General features: G+C 45.9%; 1 protein-coding gene across 6 annotated transcripts in view; it reads right to left on the bottom strand.

Moving 5' to 3' along the window:
- The window catches only part of FGD5 (FYVE, RhoGEF and PH domain containing 5), an 85,117-nt gene extending 75,789 nt beyond the window's left edge, over nt 1–9,328 (bottom strand). For 5 of the 6 annotated variants that reach the window (XM_064156075.1, XM_064156076.1, XM_064156078.1 and 2 more), the window contains exon 1: nt 9,188–9,328. In XM_064156075.1, coding sequence (XP_064012145.1) covers nt 9,188–9,200 — 13 coding nt within the window. In that variant the 5' untranslated portion in view covers nt 9,201–9,328. Of the gene's footprint in view, nt 1–23; nt 119–9,187 lie in introns of those variants that run through there. The other variant, XM_064156077.1, reaches the window with a different exon arrangement.
- Between the last annotated feature and the right edge of the window lie 13,128 nt (nt 9,329–22,456).

Raw genomic sequence — 22,456 nt, 5'->3', positions numbered from 1 at the left:
CTACAGTAGACTTTAGCTCATACCAGTGACTTCTAATGCAGAGGGAGTCCAGCCAAGAGAAGGCTCAGCTTTGAAAAGAGAAGGGATGGAGCAAAGCACATGGCCTGTGCCTCCGTGCAGTACTCTGCCAGGAGCACAGTTTAAGGTCAGAGCTGAAATGAACTAGATGCAGCCCCAGCACACCTGGAGCCGCAGAGTCAAGGGTCTAGCCACAGTCTCTGTTCCAAAGTACTCACACTTTGTAGCCATCAGTTTAAATTCAGTATCTAGTTTGCAGGAGGTCAGCATGGAACCAACAGATCGAGGTTTAAGTCAACCCAGCCAAACTGAAGTGAACACTTAGTGTCCAGACTCCACTTCACTCTCTGCCATTAGCATGGTAACAAAGTATGGGCCAGGTTTGGTTTGTCAGATAACATCATTACAAGGATAAGCTGGTTCACTAAAAGCTTGGCTGGTGCTTTACACTGATTATGCAGCTGAGCTACAATGCACTGAATAAAATTTCAGCCCAACACACGAGTTGCTGCTTTAAACTTCAGTTTTCAGTGCACAGCTTCTTCAGTATGTTCTTTAGTCAAAAGAGCCTCCTTCATCCTGGAAATGCTAGGGCCTTCTCTGAGCAGCAATGCACGCTTTAAAAAAGTGAATCATTTTGCAAAATAAGGCCAGCCAGGGGCTCTATTTCTAGAGGAAGTGCTGACACACGTGTAGGGGAACTCAATCAGATTGACAATAAGCTAGGTTGAAGCTAGATGGCCATTTCATTCACAGTATAGTTTACATACTGCTGCCATTTCCAGATATCTTACTTCTGGTATTAATATTCTTTAAATAAGTAAATGAAATGCTGAAAGATTGCAAAAATAGGCAACGAGACTGAGATTTTAGATGAGATGAAATATATGTTGTGAGAAGCCAGATGGTCATAAGGGAAGAGTTTTGCTCTTACTAATGTTTCCTAGCCATCAATAGGTAATTACATGAGTAATCCATCAGACACCTTTAATTCTTTTAATTTACACGTTTTAGTGGAAAAAGCACAGGACAAACTATTTCACCATGAGCGAGACAGGAAAAATTACTTCTGTAAAATCTTAATGCCCTACACACAGGAAAATACAGAGAGGGCGTCTGGAGAGACATCATTTAGCACATGGCTCCTGTGCAAAGTCCTCACCTAAATCACGGTGTAAGTTTCAGGAAGTGTTGCCACTGTCCTGTCCTAGTTTGAGTATTTTGGAATGCAGATTTTTGACATCTGGAAGTGAAGAGAGTTAAAATTCAGGCTGATACCATACTGAGAATAAAGTAATAATGAATGCAAACTGCTTAAAAATGATTCTCTGATCATTCTGGTATTTGGTGTCATGGTGCTTTTCTCATTGTTATCGTAGTCCAGCTAGGGTAAAGTGTGTGAGCTAGCACTGGCCTATTTGTTTGGTTAGGCTCCAGGGAAAGGCTGTTTCTTCTGTCTTCTTAACCTTGCAGAAATTTCTTCCAAAACTCAGAAAGATGCTGACAAATTTGTCATTCTGATGTAGTCAGAACACAGTCTTTCTAGAATTATGAGGCACTAGAGAGAGTTCATCTGAGTTAAAAATGGAGTCAGTGATCTCAGCTCAGCTCAGAGGCAAAAAGCCTATTCTAATCAAGCATCTTATTGCATATACTGACCCAAACCGATTCTGTATCTGGAGATCTGCCCCATACAGCTTCATGTGTAGGAGACTTAAAGCAACTTGTGGAAAAGGAGGGAGGGAAAGAGAGAAATAGCAGTGCATATTTGCCAGCCTCCAGTACTGTTGTGGGTACTCTTGTTTCACAGTATCCACTGCTGCTCTGAGCTGCAGGGCATCTGCCTGATTATTGCAGTCACAGAATGGGCAGCTACTCTTTCCCTCCAGATTGTTTGGGAAACATTATGTGCCAAACACTTGAGTGTTGCTGAAGCACCACTGCTTCTGTTACACACCAGCCAGAGTCTGCAGAGCATGGAAAGCTGTGGCCAGTTAACAATCCAGAGGAAAGAGAAGGGGGGTTGAGCATCTTGTAATCCTGGCTCCCCAGCCAGATCTACCTTTTGGATTTTTAAATCAGTTATGTCAATTACTGAGCATCCTAAACTAACTTTCTGGTTGTAACATGCATTATGTTTTTATCAGTTAAAACTGAGTCCTTGCAGACACCAGAAACCAGCAATGGACTCCTTACCACCATGATGAGGCATTCTTAGGAATAACTCCAGGGAAGAAACATTCCTATGGAGGTATTATACCACTTCCTGCTTTCCTAGCCATGTCTACCCAAGAGCAAGCTCCACGGAGACCTTATTGCAGCCTTCCAGTGCCTGAAGGGAGCCTACAGGAAGGCCAGAGGGGGACTTGTTTCCAGGGTCTGTGGTGATAGGACAAGTGGCAATGGTTTCAAAGTGGAGCAGGGTGGATTTAGGTCAGACATTAGGAATAAGTTCTTTACTACGAAGGTGGTGAGACACTGGAATGGGCTGCCCAGAGAAGTTGTGGAGGCCTCAGTCCTGGAGGTGTTTAAGACCAGACTGAATGAGGCTTTGAGCAGTCTGGTCTAGTGGGAAATATCCCTCCCCATGGCAGGGGGGTTGGAACTGGATGATCTTTATGGTCCCTTCCAACTCAAGCCATTCCATGAAATGTACCTACTCTGTTCCTGGGGTGTGACAAGGCTTGAACACAGTCTCTGTATTCTCATCCTTGTTCTTGTCAGACCAGGCAGTGGGAAAACGCCTGTACTGTGTGCTAGAGAATGCCAGGATCTCCCAAGCCTTGTCTTGCCAGCAAATTTGAAATCAAATAACGTAACAAACTTATCATTGCATGTAAACATGGGGGCCTGCTTTCCCCCCAGTGATCACTTTCTATAGGAAATGTAAAGGAATCAAGTAATCTTAGTTTTCCCTTCTGCCACCCCCAGAAACGTTGCTGGAGGAAGAGAACTGTCAGTAAGGCGTCTGTTCATAGCATGGCAGTAACAGGCATTGTGATGTCCTCCTCTTACCCACTTGTGACAGCTACCTACTGGTCACTGCTGATTCTTCTGGGGTTTCTTCCTAACTGCTCTGTATGTTCATCTTCCTTTCATAAGGATACTCAGGCAGCAGGAGGAGTACACGTTTGTTTAGAGAACTACCCAAACAGACCCTGTGGAGAAAGCACTGCTCTTTGCCCTTTATCATGGCAATTTAATTCTGCCTCAGTTTTCTGCTTCTTTTGCTGCCTGAGCCACTTGAAAGATTCTAAATGGATACAAAGCAACACTGCACCATAAGGAATGTATATGTTCACAAATAATTGTGCGTGTTTACTTTAGGATGTGTTTTATGTTGGAGGAGTCACACCCACCTTCTGCTTAAAAGGAAACTCTTGGGGAATAGGAATTTCTTTAGCCTGCTCCTCCCCTTATTGTTCAGTGTTTCCTTGTACTGACAAGGACCTCTTCCTCTGCTTACCCACCTTCCCCAGGCAAACCCACATTTCAGCAGGGTTTCATTCCTGTCACAGCCCATATGAAACTACATTAGTCCCATGCACTCGAGGTTTCTAATCAGTGAGCAGCAGCCCTAGTAGCTCTGCTAGGATGGCAGTGACCCCACATAGCCTTCTCTGCTCAGGTGTTTCTTTGAAACATGCTGTGATTTGGTATCACCTAAAACATTGCAGCCACCCACTTTCAGATGTTCTCCAAATTTAGTAATTAGCCTAGAATTTAACTAAGGCTTATAAAGGACCATATCTTCCTGTAGCAGGTCAAGGTGCTTGTCCACTACGACCTCAAAATTGTTCCAAAGGCTATGTTGCCTGTTCATTGTGTCTAACTTGATAGCTTTATAATATGAATCAGGTGTAATTTGTTTGAATAGATCCAACCTAAGGATCCAAATCTGTCTATGTAACTGCCATCCCTACTTCATCGACTGTCCTTTCACTAATCTTTATATCATGAAATTGTGATCAGATGGAGAGCAGCCCTGTGGAGAGGGACCTGGGAGTGCTGGTGGATAACAAGGTTACCCATGGCACAGCAATGTGCCCTTGTGGCCAAGAAGGCCAATGGGATCCTGAGGTGTATTAAGAAGGGTGTGTCTTCTAAGCAGATCAAGGCAGGTTCTTCTGCCCCTCTACTCTGCATTGCTGAGACCTCATCTTGAGTACTGCCTTCGGTTTTGGGCTCTCCAATTAAAGAGGGACAGGGACCTGCTGGAGAGAGTCCAGCAGAGGGGTGCGAGGATCATGAGGGGACTGGAGCACTGCCTGTTGAGGAGAGGCTGAGAGACCTGGGGCTGCTTAGTCTGGAGAAGAGAAGACTGAAAGGGGATTGAATCAATGTTTATAAATTCTGAGGGCTGGGGGTCAGGAGGGAGGGGACAGGCTCTGCTCACTGCTGCCTGTGATAGGACAAGGAGCAATCGATAGAAGCTGCAGCACAGGAGTTTCCAACTCTACAGAAGTCCCGGGAACTTCTTGCCTGTGAGGGTCCCAGAGCTCTGGCACAGGCTGCCCAGAGAGGTTGTGGAGTCTCCTTCTCTGGAGCCTTTCAAGGCCTGTCTGGATGTGTTCCTGTGTGACCTGAGCTAGATTGTGTGGTCCTGCTCTGGCAGGGGGGGTTAGACTTGATGGTCTCTTTGCGTTCCTTCCAACCACTGACATCCTGTGAGCCTGTGAGCCTGTGATCTTGTGAAACAAATTCGGCCATCTGATACTTGAAAAACAGCTTTCCTGCCAAGGAAAACGTTGGACAGCATCATCATAACCCTAGTCTCAGTGCTGTGTGTGCTACCATTTCATGTTACAGAGATAACTACTACAGAGGTTCACTACTGCCAGACAGTGCTCTGTCTAATCAAACCACACTTTGTGATATCAATGCTTTTCTCTTAGAGTAGAATGCATGACTAAATTACTACACAGACATCAGTCTTTGCATCTATACAGTTGCCTTTATCAAGCAAATCTGCACCTTCTTCCAAAGACTGGGATGAAATTTCCCATTTGAAGCAAACAAAGTCCCACTCTTGAGGAAATAAGAATAAACAGCCTTAAGAATAACATGAAATACAGGAATTAATTTACAGGTTGATTGTTGCAGACATAAAAATTAATTGGACCAGGAAGGACAGAAGTTATTTCATTGCAGCATTTCTATTTTATGAACTAGCAACGACATGAAACAACAAAGAACCTATCTTAGCAAGCAGCCACCATGCCCATGCTCCCTCTCACATCATGGCATGACAGTGCTAAAACCTTCTACCACTGACAAGAGCCACCTGTGCCAAGTGCTGCACAAAATCAGAAATGCCTGCAAAGTGCACTGTACAGTCATAGGCAGGAGGTACCAAAACAATACCAAGTTCTTACAAAGCAGGACAGAGAGGAAGTTCTGTGCCTGTTTCACCTTGTCGAAAACATGGGTGTATATTTTGACCATAGCAAAATTGTTTTGAGAGAATGGCAGGCAGAGCTTCCTATTGGAGCTTCACTGCAAAGTGAGGTGGAAAGACCTTCTCTGCAGATGAAGAGCTCATTTTGGGCCTGGCCAGAACAAGGGCACCAGCCCTATGGTAATGCTGCCAGGAATATAAGGCAAACCAAGCACAGTCTCCTAAAACTCATTTATTACATTTCCAGTACAGGAAGCTGTAGGTTCCAACCTGTAATCACAATTCTGCCTGCTGTCCAGGTCACAGTGAGGGTGTGTTTAAGCTGCATATGTAGATAAGCCATTTTAATGTCATTCTGAATGAAGTATCCAGCATAACCTCCTTCAGTATGTCAGAGATGAGAGATGAGGTAGCATGATTTACAAGGGAAGTGCAATCCCTTCGAGGGGTTCAGCTGATAAAACACCAGTGCTGCCACTGGTAGGACCCCAAATGTACTGTAAATAACTTAGATGTCATTAATTTTGCAATATTCACTGCATCAGGAGTTCTCTTTTTTTACAACATGTAAATGCAATGCTTGTTTCACACTGTCAGAGAAAAGTCTGGGATGGCAGAAGTTGCAGAAGAAGTGGAAGCATTTGCACCTTGAGTCACTTGAAATGGAAAAGGCATTCTAGACCGGGGTTTTCTAATGACATAGGATGCAAGTCTTCCTTTCAAATGGACCTTTCTCCACATCTAGGTATCAGCCTCCAGTGTGACTCGAATAGGAGTTAGATACTTAAATGTCTTCTGCGAATTGCGCATATGAGATCCAAGGTCCTGTTCAAAGCTGAGCTTTATGAAGATGGTATTTCAGCTTCTGCTATAAAACATCTATCCTCTGACCACTGTATGTTCTTCAAATGTAGGATCAAAAGTGCTCTGTATATGGCAAGAAGGCTCCATTGGTGTGAAGACAGACCTACAGTCAGTAGTAACTATCTCATGGGAATTTTGTCTCCTTGCAAATCTGAACTGAAACATGAACAGCTGGGCTCTTGGAGCATCTCACAATCTGAACAAGTAAAATGCTGTCTTGTGCAGTTACTGGAATGCATCCTCTATGATTAGATCAGTGCATTATGGCTCCAGGATATCAGATCAATAGCTTACAGATTTCTCTTAGTATATACCTTTATTGCAGCTATCTGTGAATATAATAGCATAACATCCCAAAGAGAAATATTGCTGTGGAAATAGAAGAAACTAAAGACAATCTAATCAGAGAGGGATGAATTTCAACACCAAAGGATCTTGAGCCTGACAATTCTCCAGTATTTTCAGTCTCCAGCAGACTGTACATATGAGTCTTGGTAGGGCTGGGGTACTGACTGTGAAAAAAACACATGTGGATGACAGTTAAGTAATCATTGTTCTAAACTACGGGCACATGTTTCTTTTCAATGTAAGTGGACGTGATGTTTCCTCTTTGGCTGTTATATAGTCAACCTGTTGTTTCATATATTGCTTCTTGGGAGACAAAGAAGATGTTGGTTAAAAATCTCTGACAGGTACATGTGGCAGCTGTCCTTATTTCACTTTCAGTAGCAACTGAAAGAATAGATAGTCTGCTCACAGCTCTGAACAATCTGGAGTCTAACATCTGCACATTCTTCCTAAGGAAAGCATCGTGTCAGCACCTGGCAAACAAGTCAGTGTTTAGAGGCTGGAAGGTCTTGTGTATGAAGCTGGGAGGTCTGTCTCTTGTCTCTTACCAGATTTCTTGTGGCCCTGGGTGGACTGCTTCATCTTTTTAACTCATATTGGTTCCACATCTCTGAGCATAAGCCAGATAGATCTCCTTTCTGTCTGTTGTTATTGTGATTTCTGTGGGATCAAGGCTGCCCATATATGCCTGCAAATATGGCTCAGCGTGCTGGTGCTGTGCAGCGCTTACTGCAATACCAAGATCACTGCTGCTGGTCCCTGAGCTGAGGCAGTCAATAAATGCCTCTCTCCTTCCAATTCCATAGGAAGTTCTGCATTGCACCGATGGGAGAGACATTCCTTGCATTGTGTAAGTGCACAAAACAGGCTGAGAAGGGATATGAGCACTCTATAAATACAACCTGGAGGTAAACACCAGAGGAAGAGAAGAACTATTTTTAAGCAAAAGGACAATGTAGTTGCAAGAATAAATGGCAATGAATCTGGTCTGGAAACTAGAAGAACTAGCAAAGGTAAAAGGTTGTGAGCTTTGTGAAAGGAGTAGCAGGAGAGCTGCAGAAACCATTTTGGTTTAAGATATAATTTGGTTAATTAATAAAAGGAGAAATATTCCATGGGTAATGGAGGTAGTCCCATTCAGTCCTACCTTCCTGAAAAAATGAAAGCTGCTAATAAAATCTAAGTCTTTACAAATGGATACATCTGATAATCCTTACATTGCACTTCCACTGACAACACAATTGGATTAGAGCTGGTCTGTTTTAAATAATGAAGAGGTGAATACAGAGAGGTTGGAGCATCATAGCTAAAGCACTTTTTGGCTGGCTCGCTTAACTTTCAAATGAGTTTGTCTCCTGGAAGAGACAGAATTTGGTCCAGACGGGATAAGAAACAAAATGGAGGTGTCACCACTTTTGGGTAGGAGAGTGTCTCACACAAAAGGAAAAAAACCTTTTGCTTTGAGCTCAGAGGAGTGGTGTGACCTGCTGATACAACAGCAGAGGCCTGGGTTTGACCTAAAAGAACTTTTCTGATCCTATGTTCCTGTGCTTTAGCAAACAATGATTCACAGTTTCCCAACACAGGACAGTTGTAGGGCAGGGTATCTAGTGGTGAGATCTCTGGGCTTCAGGGTGTACCCTCACGAGTGAGGTGCCCAGCAGCACCTTCTGGAAAAAGGAAACAGTGGAAAATTGCAGGACTAACACAAAGAGACTGTTTCTCTCCAATTCTAGAGGCAGCATTAGATTGTTCTAAATAATCCCAGAGTTACGAATAACCGTTTCCTGGATTATGATGTTTTTTACACACACATCTCACACATGAATATCAGAAAGTATTGGTGGGGAGTTTAAAGTTTGCCCCAATTTTCCAGCGACTGCTTTTAATGCCTAACTGTTGAATGTCTTTAGTACCGGTTCCCTTCGCAAGTCTCTTTCACCTTCCCACGTTCCACCACGGAAAAATTCTGGGAAGTTAGCAGAAGAACGGAAGAAAGATTTGAGTTTGCTTTGGAGAGCAAATCCTCCAAAAAAACATTACCTGCCCCAAAAAGATCATAATGAGGGAAGTCGCAGCAAATTTCCAAGGGGCTTTGTGAAGGGCTGAGCGCGCCTGAAGGAAGCGCGGGCGCGGAGCCGCGGCCCTCAGAAGGCACAGCCATTTGCCAGTCTGTTTCTCCCCGGCAGCCCCCCACCCTAGCCTCGCCCGGGCTTGCGTCTAGTCCCCGTCCCGGCGAGGGAACGGCATGGCACACACAGCCCCGGGTGCGCAACGCCCCGCGGGGAGCCGGAGCGCGGCGGCGCCTGCAGAAGATGTGCCCGCCCCGGTGGTACGGCCCAGCAGTGCTGGGATGCCGGGATGGGAGCGTGAAGCCCCATAGGAGCAGCGCTCGGACTGGGAATGCCGATCGGCAGTATCGGCCCCGGCGAAGCGGTGTACCGGTTCGAGGGATGGAGGATGCCGGTACCGGCGGACGCAAGCCCGCCCGGTGTTTGTTGGCTCCGGGAAAAAGATGTCCGGAGGCGGAGAGCCATTCTGGCCACCCCGTGCACTTACCGGCGTTGTTCATCTTCCACCGCAACTTGCTCGCTGGCTGCCCCGGGCGCTCAGAGCTTGGTCCCGGGGGGTCCCCGCCGCCGCCCTCGCCCCTGGCGGACGCCCCTCCGGGGGCACGGGAGCGCAGGCGGGGCAGCCGGGCTGGCGCAGCGGGCAGCGGTGGGCTGGGCCGGGCCGGGTCGGGCCGGGCCGGGCTGGGTGGGCGGCGGTAGAGGATCGGGGGCGGTCAGCGCCGCCGCGCGCCTCCGCCCTGCCCCGCGCGTGGCCCGTCGGGGGCGGTGGCGGCGACCGGGGCCCGCGGGGGCGGCGGCGCGTGGGGCTGGGCCGGGCAGGGTGGACCGTGCCGAGCGGAGCCGGGCGGCGTAGGGCAGGGCAGGGCAGCGCCACGCAGGTATCTCCCGCCGCCGTGCGAGCCCGGGGCTCCTGCGGGAGGCGTGGGCCGCAGCACGGATGCCCAGGGACGCGAACATGGAACGGCGCAGCGGCTCGTCCCGTCCTCCGCCTGCACCGCTTCTGCGCTTCCCGCTCGCGTTCCACCGCTCTCGGCTCCCCTTTGCACCCTCCTTGGTCCTCCTATCTCCGTTCCCCCTCCCGCTTTCCCTCCTCCCTCCGTATCCCCTCCATCCGCGCTCCTGCCTTCCATCACCTGCATCTACCCTTTCCTCCTCCTTCCTTTTCTTTCTCTTCATCCTTTATTTCTATCCATCCGTGTCCCACTCTTTATCCGTACACCCCAGCTCCCCCATCAATTCACCTCCCTCTCCGATGCCCTCCGCCGCGCGCAGTACAGCCCAGGGATCCCCGGGCCCCGGGGAAGGCTCCCTTCTCGCCAGCCCAGCCCTGACCCGGCTCGGGCGCGGAGCATCCCTGCGGAGTCAGTGGCACCTGCGGCTGGGAGCGGTCTGAGCGCTGAGGAGCCGCGGACGGGCGAACCACGCGTGCTCAGAGGAGTTTCAGGCAGCTCCAGGCTGCTGGCTTTTCCACTCTCCCGCAAACCAGCTCCAGTCACGGTGATGTGGCTGGACCCGTCTGGCAAAGAAACCCCGGCAGGGCTGAGCCGACCCCAAGGGTCCCATCTTTTGTCAAGGAAGGGGCCACTTCTGCCCAGGGCAGTACGGCTGCTCGTGGCTGTCACCGAGGCTTGCATGACAGTAGGCTGGGCAGGAAGGCAAAGAAGCATATTGTGCCAGCCCCGTGCCCAGGTTGGAGGGTTGCAAAGCAGCCAGACACTGCTGTGGCATTTTAAATCCCACAGAATTCAGGAGTACTGCTAACATCATCCACAGCAACTTCAATTTAAAATGCTGTTAGTTCTGCTTCTGTGAAGTCTGTGATATTTAACATCATCCCGGCAGATGCTTTGTAATGTAGCTGAAGCGCAGTTTCCCGACCTTTCAGTGCTGCCTTACTGTGACCAGTGGGGGTACAGAGCACACATCAGTGCACAACATCTGAAGAGAAAGAGCTAGCACTCAGGGACAAGGGAATTAAAACCTTCTTCCTGTGAGCTTTGGTCTTTCCCACTGAGGCTGGTATCCAGGATTGCTGGATTCCAGTTCTTTAGGAGACCCTGGTCATATCACTGCACCTCTAAGTAAGCACTTGCTATCCTGTATGCTTTTAGAGACACACACATTCACAGTAGAAGCTTTTTTATCACTGCTGTAACTGACATGCATGGGGAGATGGAAAGGCTCTGCATATTCCATTCTAGCATGACATGTCTGGTGTGAGCTCTGGTGCATGGAATGAAGTGGGTTTCCCTGGCCTACCTACGACCAGCAGTCATCTGGCCTTTGCCCGTATTTATGCTCTGGTCCCTGATTTATTCTTGCCACCTCCAGCCTTGATGTCTGTGTCACACAAATGACATATCAATAGAAAGAATAATCTGCAGGAGCTTCAGAAATTCAGACTCAACGTTTTGCAAAAAAGGGAAAAGTTTATCTGACACAATGGCAAAGAAAGCAGAAGTAAAAAAGTCAAGCACATTACAGGTGACTTGGAAAAATATATTTGATGAAGTTGTTGTTAAATGGCTGCCAATGCTAATACACTAGGGAAGGGGGAAGCAGGAAGGAAGGAAGCGTGTTTTCATAGAAGAACTGAGAATGTGGGCTGCAGGATTTTTGTGCTACTCTGGAAAACATACTCTTGGTAGCAAAGTGTTCTTATATGCGGATACATAATGGGAAAACGTTGGCTGAGCATGTTACTAGCAAAACAGTCTTTCAGCAAAAGATTCTGCAAATAGACCGGGTGGCCTTGTACCTGCTGTGGTATTTCTAATGTGCACTTTGCTCAAAATCTTTTTGGTCTGCTCTAGAGCTCATAGGTTTTGATCCAGACAACCAGTTTGTGAAAATTTTCATGGAGCAAAGAATGGCAGCAGCTAAACACACCAGCAGAACCCTGTACTTAAGCATCCAGGGGACACCTCCTGTTCCTAGCATTATGCCAGTGGGTTGGAGTCTGGTTGAGGGGCAGGCATGACCCGTGAGTAGTTTTGTGACTAGCTCTGGAAAGGGTTAGTGCTTCCCATAAGATCCAGTCTGCCTGCTCTCAAATCTGCTTCCTGCCACAAAAGGCAGGGTGCCAGGATACCTCCAGAAGTCGCTGACTCCTCTCTTTCATCAGATTTGATTGGTTTGAACTTTGAACTGCTTTGCATTGGTTAAAAATGCAACACATGCACTGCTACAAGGTGCTGCACTGTTCACCCAGGAGTGTAATCTTGAGCAGTTCAGACTCATTTTGGACCCCAAAGACTCTGCTGCATGGACAATTAAGTTGTGATTTGGGTGTAATAGGGAAAAAGAAACAAACATCTGTGCAGTGATCGTTATCTTAAAAAAACTGAAAGTGTACCTAGTAAGAAGAAGGTTTCTGCTGTCTTTATTGCCAGTTGAAAAGACAATCCAGGGTACAATTTCCTGTTGTGAAATGATGAAAAGCTTTAGGAACTTTATAGCTAAATGCAAATAAGAACCATGAAAGAAATGCCTGAAATGTGTCGCTTTATCCTCCAACCCTCCTCAGAGTGGGGAATGAGCTGTACTACAAATGGAAGAACGGGAAGGTCAGTGCATGTGAACATGCTCAGGAAATGCTGAAAGGTCAAATCAAACTTTTGCAGCCACAAGGGGATCTCCACTTTTGTCAAGCATCCACAGCAAAGAAGTGCATCGAAGGGTGGAGGCCATACCACATGAAGCCCTGCTTGCAGCAGGCAGCGTTCAGCACGGAGGAGTTGCCTTTACAGGGAGACTCTATGACTTAATTGACTAAAGTTAAATTGACACATCTATTCTCTTTACTCAGTTACTGAAATGAATGAAGCATGTGCCTTTAAAGAAGTTCAACTAATGTTTAATAAGATGACTTCTAACAAAGAATTTCCTTCAAAACCCAGTCCAACTATTTGTATGATGTGTGACGGGTTTCAAACATCAGATGCACATCCTAGGCTTATAAGGCCCCCATCCAGCAGATGTTTTAAGTACTTGCTTGTATTTAAGCAAGCTCATAATCTGTTTTAAGTAGGGCTACTCTATATACTTCCTTATTAGATCAGAGCCATCTGGCCTGTTGATGTCTTGTTTTTCTATCATTCCAACATAAACTAGTACTCTGCTCTTCCAATGAATCTCTGCATACCACACTGCATTCCTCATATACCCAAATGGTTATTTTTAAGCCTCTTTATTACGTGGAGGCATTCTGTTCAAGGTGAGGTCTGCTTCATTACAAATAAATCTTTCAGGGCATTTTTCACAATCTTTTGCCCACAATCTCTTCTTCATTGGGGTCTATACTTTGGGGGTTCTTTTTAATGTTTTGGTATCTGTGGCCTTAGCAAAAGACATTTTCTGTCCTCAAAATAAGAATACAGCACTGGTGATGGAGGAGCAGGTTGCCCTCCTAAATGATATTGAACTGAACACTTGCTTCCTAGTAGGTACAATTTCAGAAACCAATACTGTCTTCTAAATCCTTACATACAGCAAGTCTTCTGAGGTTATCGTGATATTTCCTGGTTCATTCTATCTGGCAGTATGCAACCCAAGAAACCGTGAGCCAGGGAGAGGTGGTTCAACAGCACTCCTGCCTGTTGGTGGTCTGGCAAAGCCCCAGCATGTAGATGCATAGGAATAATTCATAGGGCAGCTAATATCTTGAATTTATCTCTCTAAGGGAACCTGGGACATCTGAAAGGTGTAATATATGGGGGAAAGGCTGTCATGTTGGCATGGATTAGTGGTGATCAGGTCTACTTTAACATTATTTTATATAAGCATTTCAGTTATTGATGGCTAAGCTGATGCTACATGTCACAAAGAGTGAAATAATTCATTAAAGCTGGGTGGGGAAAGGATGGAACGAGTGTTAGTAGCCACATGTGTTGCTTGGGATAGCAAAGAAATAAAAGATGGGGGGTAGCTGTGATGAGCCAAGTATAGTAGTAGTCACCTGTGGTGAATATTGGTGGGTAAACAGTTTTTAGATGTTTCTCTTTGCCTTGATGGAATAGCACTTGAGGAAGTTGCAGACTGATGCCCTTGCTGCCTGAGGACAAACCGCTGTGCCTGGGGAACTTTACAGCACCTGCAGTGATTGGTATGTGATCTGTCTCTCACTTTACAAGTCTGCCTGACAGCGAGAGGCTCAGAGACAGGGTAAGAGCAGCCTGTCACTGTCTAGCTGCCTGGGGACCCACAAAAGCCACGGCCAGAGAGGCGTGTTGGGATTTAAGGTGCACTGGCAGAAACATGTCTTAGTTCTGTAGCACTCCAGAATCCTGCAGTTTGGAGTTAATGCTCTATTGAGAGCTGTCAGTAGAGAAGGAAGCTGAAGGACCATCCCTTGAATAACATCTCAAAGACTAGTGGTGAATCCTTCTTTGAAAAAACAGTAATTCAAACAAATGTTGTCCTTTGGGGATTGAGATGAAATCCTTGACCCTCCAGGAGCCCACTGACTAGCTAAACTAGAAGTGTCCTAAAATAAAGCTTGCACACATCTAAGTTGACAGCATTATCTTCTCATCTAGGTCCAATTCAGTACAATACCTTCTGTCTTAAGCATATAATGTCTTCCTGATGTTGAGCACAAACTTACCTTTTATGATAGTTTGCTCACTGCCTTCACCCTACATCTGTGCTCTTTACATCAAAACTGATAGCAAGGGACACGTCAAATGTATGTCACAGTCTTGGCCCTTAAGAGTTTACATCCTAATCAAAGGCAAGAGAAGACAAGTGAAGAAAACCAAAGGGAGTGGAGGAGAAGAAATGGGGAGTTACAGATGATTAATATTCTCTCCTTGACCCACAGTTTGTTGCATTGTAGAGCATATATATTTTTTTTTTTTTTTGCAGTACTTATTTTTGCAACAGGAGCGAAGAGATTACAATTGCCAGCTGCCTGTGGCTAACACTGAAAACAGGCTGTCTGTTACCTAGTTACCAGAGTCCCACCCAGACTGCAGAAAACATCAGATTTTGAAGGATGGTTGATGTGTACAGACCCCAGAATGCTTTAGGGCAGGGAGGCTAGAAGTCAGTTCCTGGAAGACCAGTCTGTGTTTGTACTGCTTGCAAAAGGAGTACAAGTGTGTAATACACTAAATATGTCTTTGACTCTCACTTAATCAGATGAACATCTGATTTTCAGCAAAGGGCCCGTAGCAAGAGCATCAGTCCTCTTAGGAAGTTTTTTGTGCTTCCATTCAGGATCATAGTGCCATCAAGGCTGCTCTGATGCATCAGGTTTTTGAGATTTCTATTGCTTGGCACTTGTGTTAAAAAAGGGACTATTTGTAGGCAGTGGTGCAAAATCTGAGAGCTTAGATAGTGTCACAGCTGGGTCCACTCATTTCTTGCTGCTGTGGAGATTTTCTTTTCTTCTTAGCTGCCCAGGTGCACAATTCTCAAGTCCTTGTTCACTTTTAGCCCATGTCTTGGCCAGGCAAAGCTTCATTTAATGTAGCTTAGCGTGGGGCATGAACGTGTCCAGAAACATGCTTGTCTTGACTAAGTAGTGTATGAGCATCCTGCACTCCAAAGCACTTGGTGCCTGTATTTGCATAGCGTGAGTAGAGCTCCAGTGGCAGCAGAGAGAGAAGCAGCTGAACATGCACTGTGGCTTACCTACTCCAGTTGGTCTTGTTTTTCTCCAGCCTTTCACATCCTCTCTGCAGGCTGTCAGTTACACAAAGCACTGGAGAAAATAACGTCATGGAGAATGAAATTGTGAGCTGGGAGATGAAGGATGGGTGCTTCAGACATCACCCAAAATGAGCAAGCACAAATGAGGAGCAGCACCACTTGGGGTCAAACATTATGCAGGTCTAGAAGTGCAGTCAGTGAAAGAAAAATCGTGCAGTGAATCAAAAAAGCTGAGACTTGGCATAAACAAAGTCGACAGCAGTTCTAGCTTCCTTGGGGCTAGGGCAGAATTTCACTTCTGGAGGTCAGCAAACACTCTCGTAAAGTTCCATCTGAAAGAGTGGGGTGAAACTCCTCTCATTGGGAGAAGCATTGGCTGATTTCCTGTGTTTGACAGGAGTGTGCCTCTGACAATACATGCAAGACTTCCTTGACAGTGAATCATCAAGAGAACAGGTTATGGCAGTGATGTCTTTTGCCACCTCTGAGCTTTATTTTAAGCTACAATTAATTACAGACCCCATTTTTACCAGGGCCATATACTAGGTGCAGTGTGCTGCATGAGAGGTACATGCAGGGAGGAAGCCAAACATCCACTTCTTCTCAGGATCTGGATTTGTTTTGGTCTCTCTCCAGTGTCTGTCTTGTTCCAGTCACCTTTCACCACAGGTCTTCCTCTTAACTCTGCAGCCTACTTCTCACTGAGGGCTTTCTGGCTCTGGTTAACTTTGGCTGCATCGATTAGCACAGCCACTGACCCGAGTGAGGCTGGCAGCTGTGTTCTCCATTTCCTGCCCAGGCATCTGCTGCCTGATTGGAGGAAAACAGTTCTCAAACCTTCTTCAAAACAGGAAACTTCTCTTCTCCCTGCTTCCTGAGGTACAGGAACCGTCTCACAGCAACCCCTGGACAAAGAAGGCTCCTATTAACCACTGGGGTGCCATAACGGATACAGTGCGAGGTCGTAATCTACCCTGGAGGCTGGAAGGTGCCTCTCTGCGCATCCCTGCTCCCACTCCCCTGTGTCCATGTTGCTGCCTCATTAAGCAATGTGGAGGTTAATTAGCTTGACAGGGTACTGAGCCATCTCATTTAAACTCTGTTCTTACTGCGAAAGGTCAAGACTAGATGATCCTCAAGGTCCCTTTCAACCTGGTATTCTATGAACCTCTGAATCTGATAATCCTGCCCCCTGGAAGCCTTTTTAAAGGTTTACATCTTTGTGACTAAGTACTGATCCTATGTCACCAACCTCTGGAACAGGAAGTTTTAATATTGTCCATGGCTAAATATGGCAACAGTGTCACCCACTCAGGTTTTTGGCATGATGTATCTTAATGTCATGTAGTCTTTTTAAATGAACTCTTCTTGCATTGTATGACTGACAAATGTTGACATCTCATGCATTGCTCATTGAGTAGTTTCCCACGTGTGGTCTGGCCTCCTTGAGAAGTCTGCAACGCACCTTTCAGAAAATCACTTGGAGCTCAAATGAGGTCCATTGTAGTCTGGAGGAAATGCTTAGATCTCGTGTCATTGAAGGACCATTGCTAGCACAGCCAGTGCAGCACAGCTGAAATGGGCATTAACTTTTGATCCAAGCAGAGGAAGAGAGGGACAGTTTAATCAAGTGATATTATTAGAACTTATTTAATTTTCTGGAGTGTTTGATTTATAAAGACAGGTATCACACACTAACACCTCATTATTCATGTCTGTGGAGCAGTTGGCCTCTCTCTACTCCCTCTTCTATATCCATTAATGTAATTGATTCCAGTAATGGAGACAGTGTCATCATTGTCTCACTCCCTTCTCAGTGCATGTAACCAGGAGACTCTGGTGTGCTCCCAAATGTTCCTGCTCTGCATCATTTTTCAAACCGTTCAGAGCACCCACTAGCTCTTGTGTTACTGCTGTAGCTAAAAGAATGCTGCACAGCTAAAACCAGGTTATTGGATTTTTCTTTTCTTCCCAGGAATCTAAACAATGTTTTACCTGTGTTCCAATCACTCCAGGACACCTTTGGGTTCCTCTAGCTGTGGCTGAACCAGACCCTTGTCATGCTCAGTTTGAGGATGTTTTTTGTATGCCAGGCTGCAGTAATGGAAGCCATTGTGTACCCATCACTTTCATATCTTGACAACACAAGTACTGTGGCCCCTTTGCATTTCTGACAGTGCCCTCCACACCTCTTTACTAAAGCCACTACAGTTCCAGACATTCCAGTTCTGGGACAGGCTTGGATCTCTACACATTTTCTAAGCATCCTTTTTCCTGCCTGTGATGGGTTAGAGTGGATCACTCTCCCCAAGAACTTCCTATAAACCTGCTCCAGAGAGAGAGAGTAAATTCACTACAACTCAGAATTAGGAAGATCAGAAAAATGAAGTGGTATTTTTACATTTTAAACTAAATATAACATTATAGACAGAAGAAACTATTACAGAATATAGTAGCATTAGAGCAGATGGGGATGGGGTCAAACGGTGGCAAAGCAGCAAAAAGCAGCAGCCGAAAGAGCGGCAGGGGAAGATTAGCAGCAGGCGTAGCAGAAGCAGCAAGGAGGGAACATGCAAGCCGTGCTTGCAGATATAAAGCTTTTGATGCTCCAATGAAATTTTGTGAACTTATCCCTTGTTGCCATTTTGTAGCCTATCCCTGGCATGGTCACCTCTCCACTCAGATACTGCAGTACTCTTCCACTTCTAAGTTTCTCTGTTCAGAATTCTTTTATATCTGAGCTAGAACTCCAGCTCAAATGGCCACACTGCTAAGAGTAAGGGCTTCTCACTGTTGTGAACCAGTGCCATTTCTGCATGATGGACACTGGGGAAATGAAGTGGGGAATAAAGATAACATCTTTGCTCTATGTTTGTTTTTTCCCTCCTTGGGTACCTGTTCGTGGGAGAAGAGTTTAAGTCCATTTTTTGGCAGATCTTGTTGAGCACTGGCAGGGAAGAACTCAGAAAACAAGTGACTTTTTGTGCTAGTTAGAAGCAAGCTAGAATGTTTTGGTAAAAGAACTTGATAACAGGCAGTGGAATGAAAAACATGGTGTCTCCTCTCACAGTTACACTGAGAACTCTGGGAAGAAGAAAGATTTTTTCTCCATTTTGTCTCTTCTTCTGCCTTCAGACCTAGTCACATCTCATTAACCTTGCTCCCACTAACCTTGCTCCCTAACCTCTTGGCCGCACCTCTCTTCTTCCTGAGAACTGGGGTAAGGTTGAGAGGGCTGGGGGAGGTGTTGGGGTGGTTTAAAAGCCCCTCCTGGGGACTCAGGTTTCTGGGAGGGGAGTTGTGCTTTTGTATTGTTTATCCTTTGTATATTTCTGTATATAATTGTATATAACTGTGTATATTGTAAATAGCTGCTTGTAAATTCTGCTAGCTGTAAATAAATTGCTTCATCTATATTCCCAGGGTCCGTCTGAGTTAGCTGGGGCAAATACAAAGTGTGGGGGGGCGGGTAAGAGCCCAAACCATCACACTTTTCCTGCTGCAGGCTGAAGAGACAAGGGAGACAGAGAGGCTGGGAAGATAAAGGTCTGTTTCTGGGACTCACTGTGAACTGTAAGAGAGATTTAGCTTCTAAGTTGTGACATCACCCACAGTACCACCATGAACCCTGGGAGCTGCCAGGCTTCTTCTGAACTGGAGAAAGGTCTGTGGTTTGGCTGGACTGTGGATGTGGTGTATTCTACAAAGACTTTGTCCACCTTAGCTCCTTCATCCTCCAAAAGGGAGCCTTCTGAAGGCAGCTCTGGCTGCTCTGACTAGTGGGGACACAGGTCATCTCTACTTCTGTACTGGTCCTTGACTGATCATTCTGCTAACCAATTATTTATGGTGACTGGATAAATGAGTGGGGATTTAGATTCTCTTTTCTATGGACAGCTCTGATGCCATCTTCATGAAGAAGACTACAACTGACCTGGAGACAAAACTGTATATTAAGCAGAGCTGCAGACCTGAGAGGCAAAAGGCCTTGGTGACTTCTAGTGAGAAACAAGTAAAAAACATGTTTTTCACAGCAGGGACTGCGTGTTTTGTCAACAGCTGATAGATATTTCTGTGGATGGACTTTCAAAGAAAAACATGTTTTTCATCCCTTTCCAGCCTTTTACTTCCTTCTTTACACAACTGCAGGAGAGAGTGAACATTGAGGAAGCTGGGGTAGCTGTGCCTTTTACCATATGTCTTTTCTTCCCAGATCCAGTTTTGCTTAAAGATATAAGACAAGGCAAAACATGGTTTCCTTCACCAAGAGAGGAAACTACAGTTACTATTTTTCTGCCTCCTTAAAAATGTATACATGTAGCCTTCTGCTCCAGAGGCCAGACTTGTGAGCTGCATGTCCTTTGTCAACAGCATTTTGAGATTTGCTGGACTGACAGATGACCGAGTGCTTGAGAGGTTTTCTGGGTCTGAAGAACAATTGCCAAAAACATTAAGAATGGTTTGAATTAGGTTTCTGTTTCTATCTGTAAACATGCTTTTCTTTCAGGTAGGGGTATGTCTGTGCATATCCATAATCTGAATCTAAACTCAGAAATGCACCTAAAGGTACCGGCCCAGTAACAGCTGGGAAACTGTGTAGTACTAGCTCATTTATACTGCTTTCATTATAGATTATACTAACAGCAGAGTAACTTGTAACAAACATCTGGGGTGTTCTGGCGTGAAGGTGAGCTTTTTCTTGATGCGTGTGGTGTAGGTACACCGAAGGGCACTGCAGGTGTGGATGCTAGTTACAGAGGTGCGAGACCTCCGCACTGCTCGCGCCCGCACATGTTCTAGAGAGCCAGCTGCCTGCCTGTAAACGCCCAAGCCTGCGTATGCTGCCTGTGCACCCAACTGCCAGATGCAGTCGTTGGCCCTGAATGCTTTGCTTCTGTCGAGTCCAGCCTTGGCTCGTTTGTGTTTGACATGCAGAGAGGTTGCCTGTCTACATCTCTAGTGGCAGCTGTAGGTGCAGTGGATGTTAATGGGCTAAAAACCTGTAATTGGCCAAGAAGCTGTAGAATCTGGATTTTGTAAGTGGCTTACTTTAGAAGTCTCTTTATGGGTGTTTTCTTCATTTAAATTCTTCCTTGTAGCCTGACTTTACACTTTATATCCAATTAATATATTTTTGCTTCTTGGTGGAGTGATACAAGTGAGTAGAAAATAATTGACTATGGACAAAAATATTGTTCTGCTTTTCCTGGGAAAGCCATATGTCTGATTAAGTGATCTTGTGCATATAAAACATGGCCATTTGGAACTTCAACAGAGGCAAAAGTGAGATAAAATCTGGGGGCTTGCCAACCAGATCACAGTGCAGCAGGTGTTGGTGAAATGAAAATACTTGTCCTGTCTGGGCAGTTGGTCTGGTAAAACAGGTCTACGAAGAAACAGCAATTTTAATGTGCATTAAATGTTGAGTACCATGGCAAACATTCCCTGCTACCTGCAGGGCAGCTGACTCTCATCTGTCTTCCTCATCTGGTTATTTGTGACAATAATGATAAAGTACGAGGTTTGTATTTGGCCAGGGTGCAATATGCAAAGGGAAAGGTTGCTTTTCAGCTGGTTCTTGGAAGAACCAAGCTTTATGTGGGGACTGTTGACCTGGAAGCTGCCCTCCTCAGGGAGAGTTCTGGGAAAGCAACAGAGGTGGTCTTCCTCAAGGCCCAGCACTTCTGTGTGGCCATTTCCTCGGAAAAATGAGCTTCCCGTTCTCAGCCCCTCTGCAGAGGAGCTTCGTTCCCCTGCGAAGCTTTCGCTTTGGCAGCCTCATGAGGTGGTGCAGCATCTCTCTACCGTGACGCTGTGGGCTGCAGAGGGCCTTGGGCTGTGCGCACCAGCTGGCATTTGCCTGTTCCAGCCTTGTGCCCCAGCAGGAGGATCCCTGCAGCTGCCAGGTGCTGAGCGGCTATGGAACCGCTCCTTGGGCTGTGTGGCAGAGACGGCCGTTCCCTTGGCACCGCTGGGGGAGACCCTGCCCGTGCTGCCGTGGGCGTGCTGCTCATTGCCTTGTTTTTCAAGGAAAGCCTTCAGCACGTTGGGAGTCTCAGGGCATTTCCACTATTTTTCTCGACGTTCTCCCCTGCCTCGGCCTTCGGACACACACAGTGTGTTGTTTTGACGTAATTTCAGGCGAATATTTTGCCACCGAGAGGCAGTGCAGGGTCACAGAGGTCCTCCAGGCTTGGGCTTCGGCCTTTCAGCCCTCACCAGTAAACAATAGCTCTATAACTCATTAAAACTCTCTTTTGATTACTTTTTCCTGTTTCTGATTGTTTTGGAGCAGCAGGGGTGGATTCCACACTCAACAAACTTCTTTTTCCTGCTGCTAAATTTAAATGTCTCTGAACTGAAAGGATTTGCTAATCTCTTTGGCAGTAACTCCATCAAGTAGAAAATACAACCGTAAACAAGATTTTAGACTATTTATGAATGCTACAAGGGAACTGCAACTTGGATTTGCAGAACAGTTTTTATTTCTAGTATTTTTCCAACTGTCTTTTCAAACAGAAAATTTACCCAAACCTCTAGCACCCTCTCTCCTGGTTGCAGCAGCCTCCTCATTTTCAGGTGTAACTGTTCTCCCACCCCCACCTGCATGAAACAAAGCTGGTAACTGTGTTCCTTGCTGGTCTCCTATCCTCTTCAAATTCATGCATTAATGCAGTTGATCTCAGTTAAAGTACTGATTGGCCCAGTCACCTTCATTGGTTGATCATAGTAGCTGATACCTATTACGCTCTCCTGTATTAGTATGACTTGGCCACTGAGCAGCCTCACAATGCCTGAGTTATGTTAGTTTACAGCCTAGTTTTGAAGACCAGGGCTTTCTGTCAGGCATATCTGCACCTCTATCTATACACACACCTATATATAAAGCACGTGGATGATTGCATGCATAGACACAAACGTGTTTCCTGCACATCGGCACAAATGTGCACATGCTGATAGCTGCTTTTCAAGAAGAATTAAAGAAAATAACATGCATGTGCTGTCCTGGAGGAACTCTGAAAATGAAAATAACCTTTTTCCTGGAACAAATGTTTCTTTGGAGTTTTTTTATGGCACACTGTGTAGGAATGTGACTCATGTT

Source organism: Pogoniulus pusillus, chromosome 16 (assembly GCF_015220805.1).
Source record: "Pogoniulus pusillus isolate bPogPus1 chromosome 16, bPogPus1.pri, whole genome shotgun sequence".
NCBI lineage: Eukaryota > Metazoa > Chordata > Aves > Piciformes > Lybiidae > Pogoniulus > Pogoniulus pusillus.
This window is presented reverse-complemented; position numbering and strand designations above follow the sequence as displayed.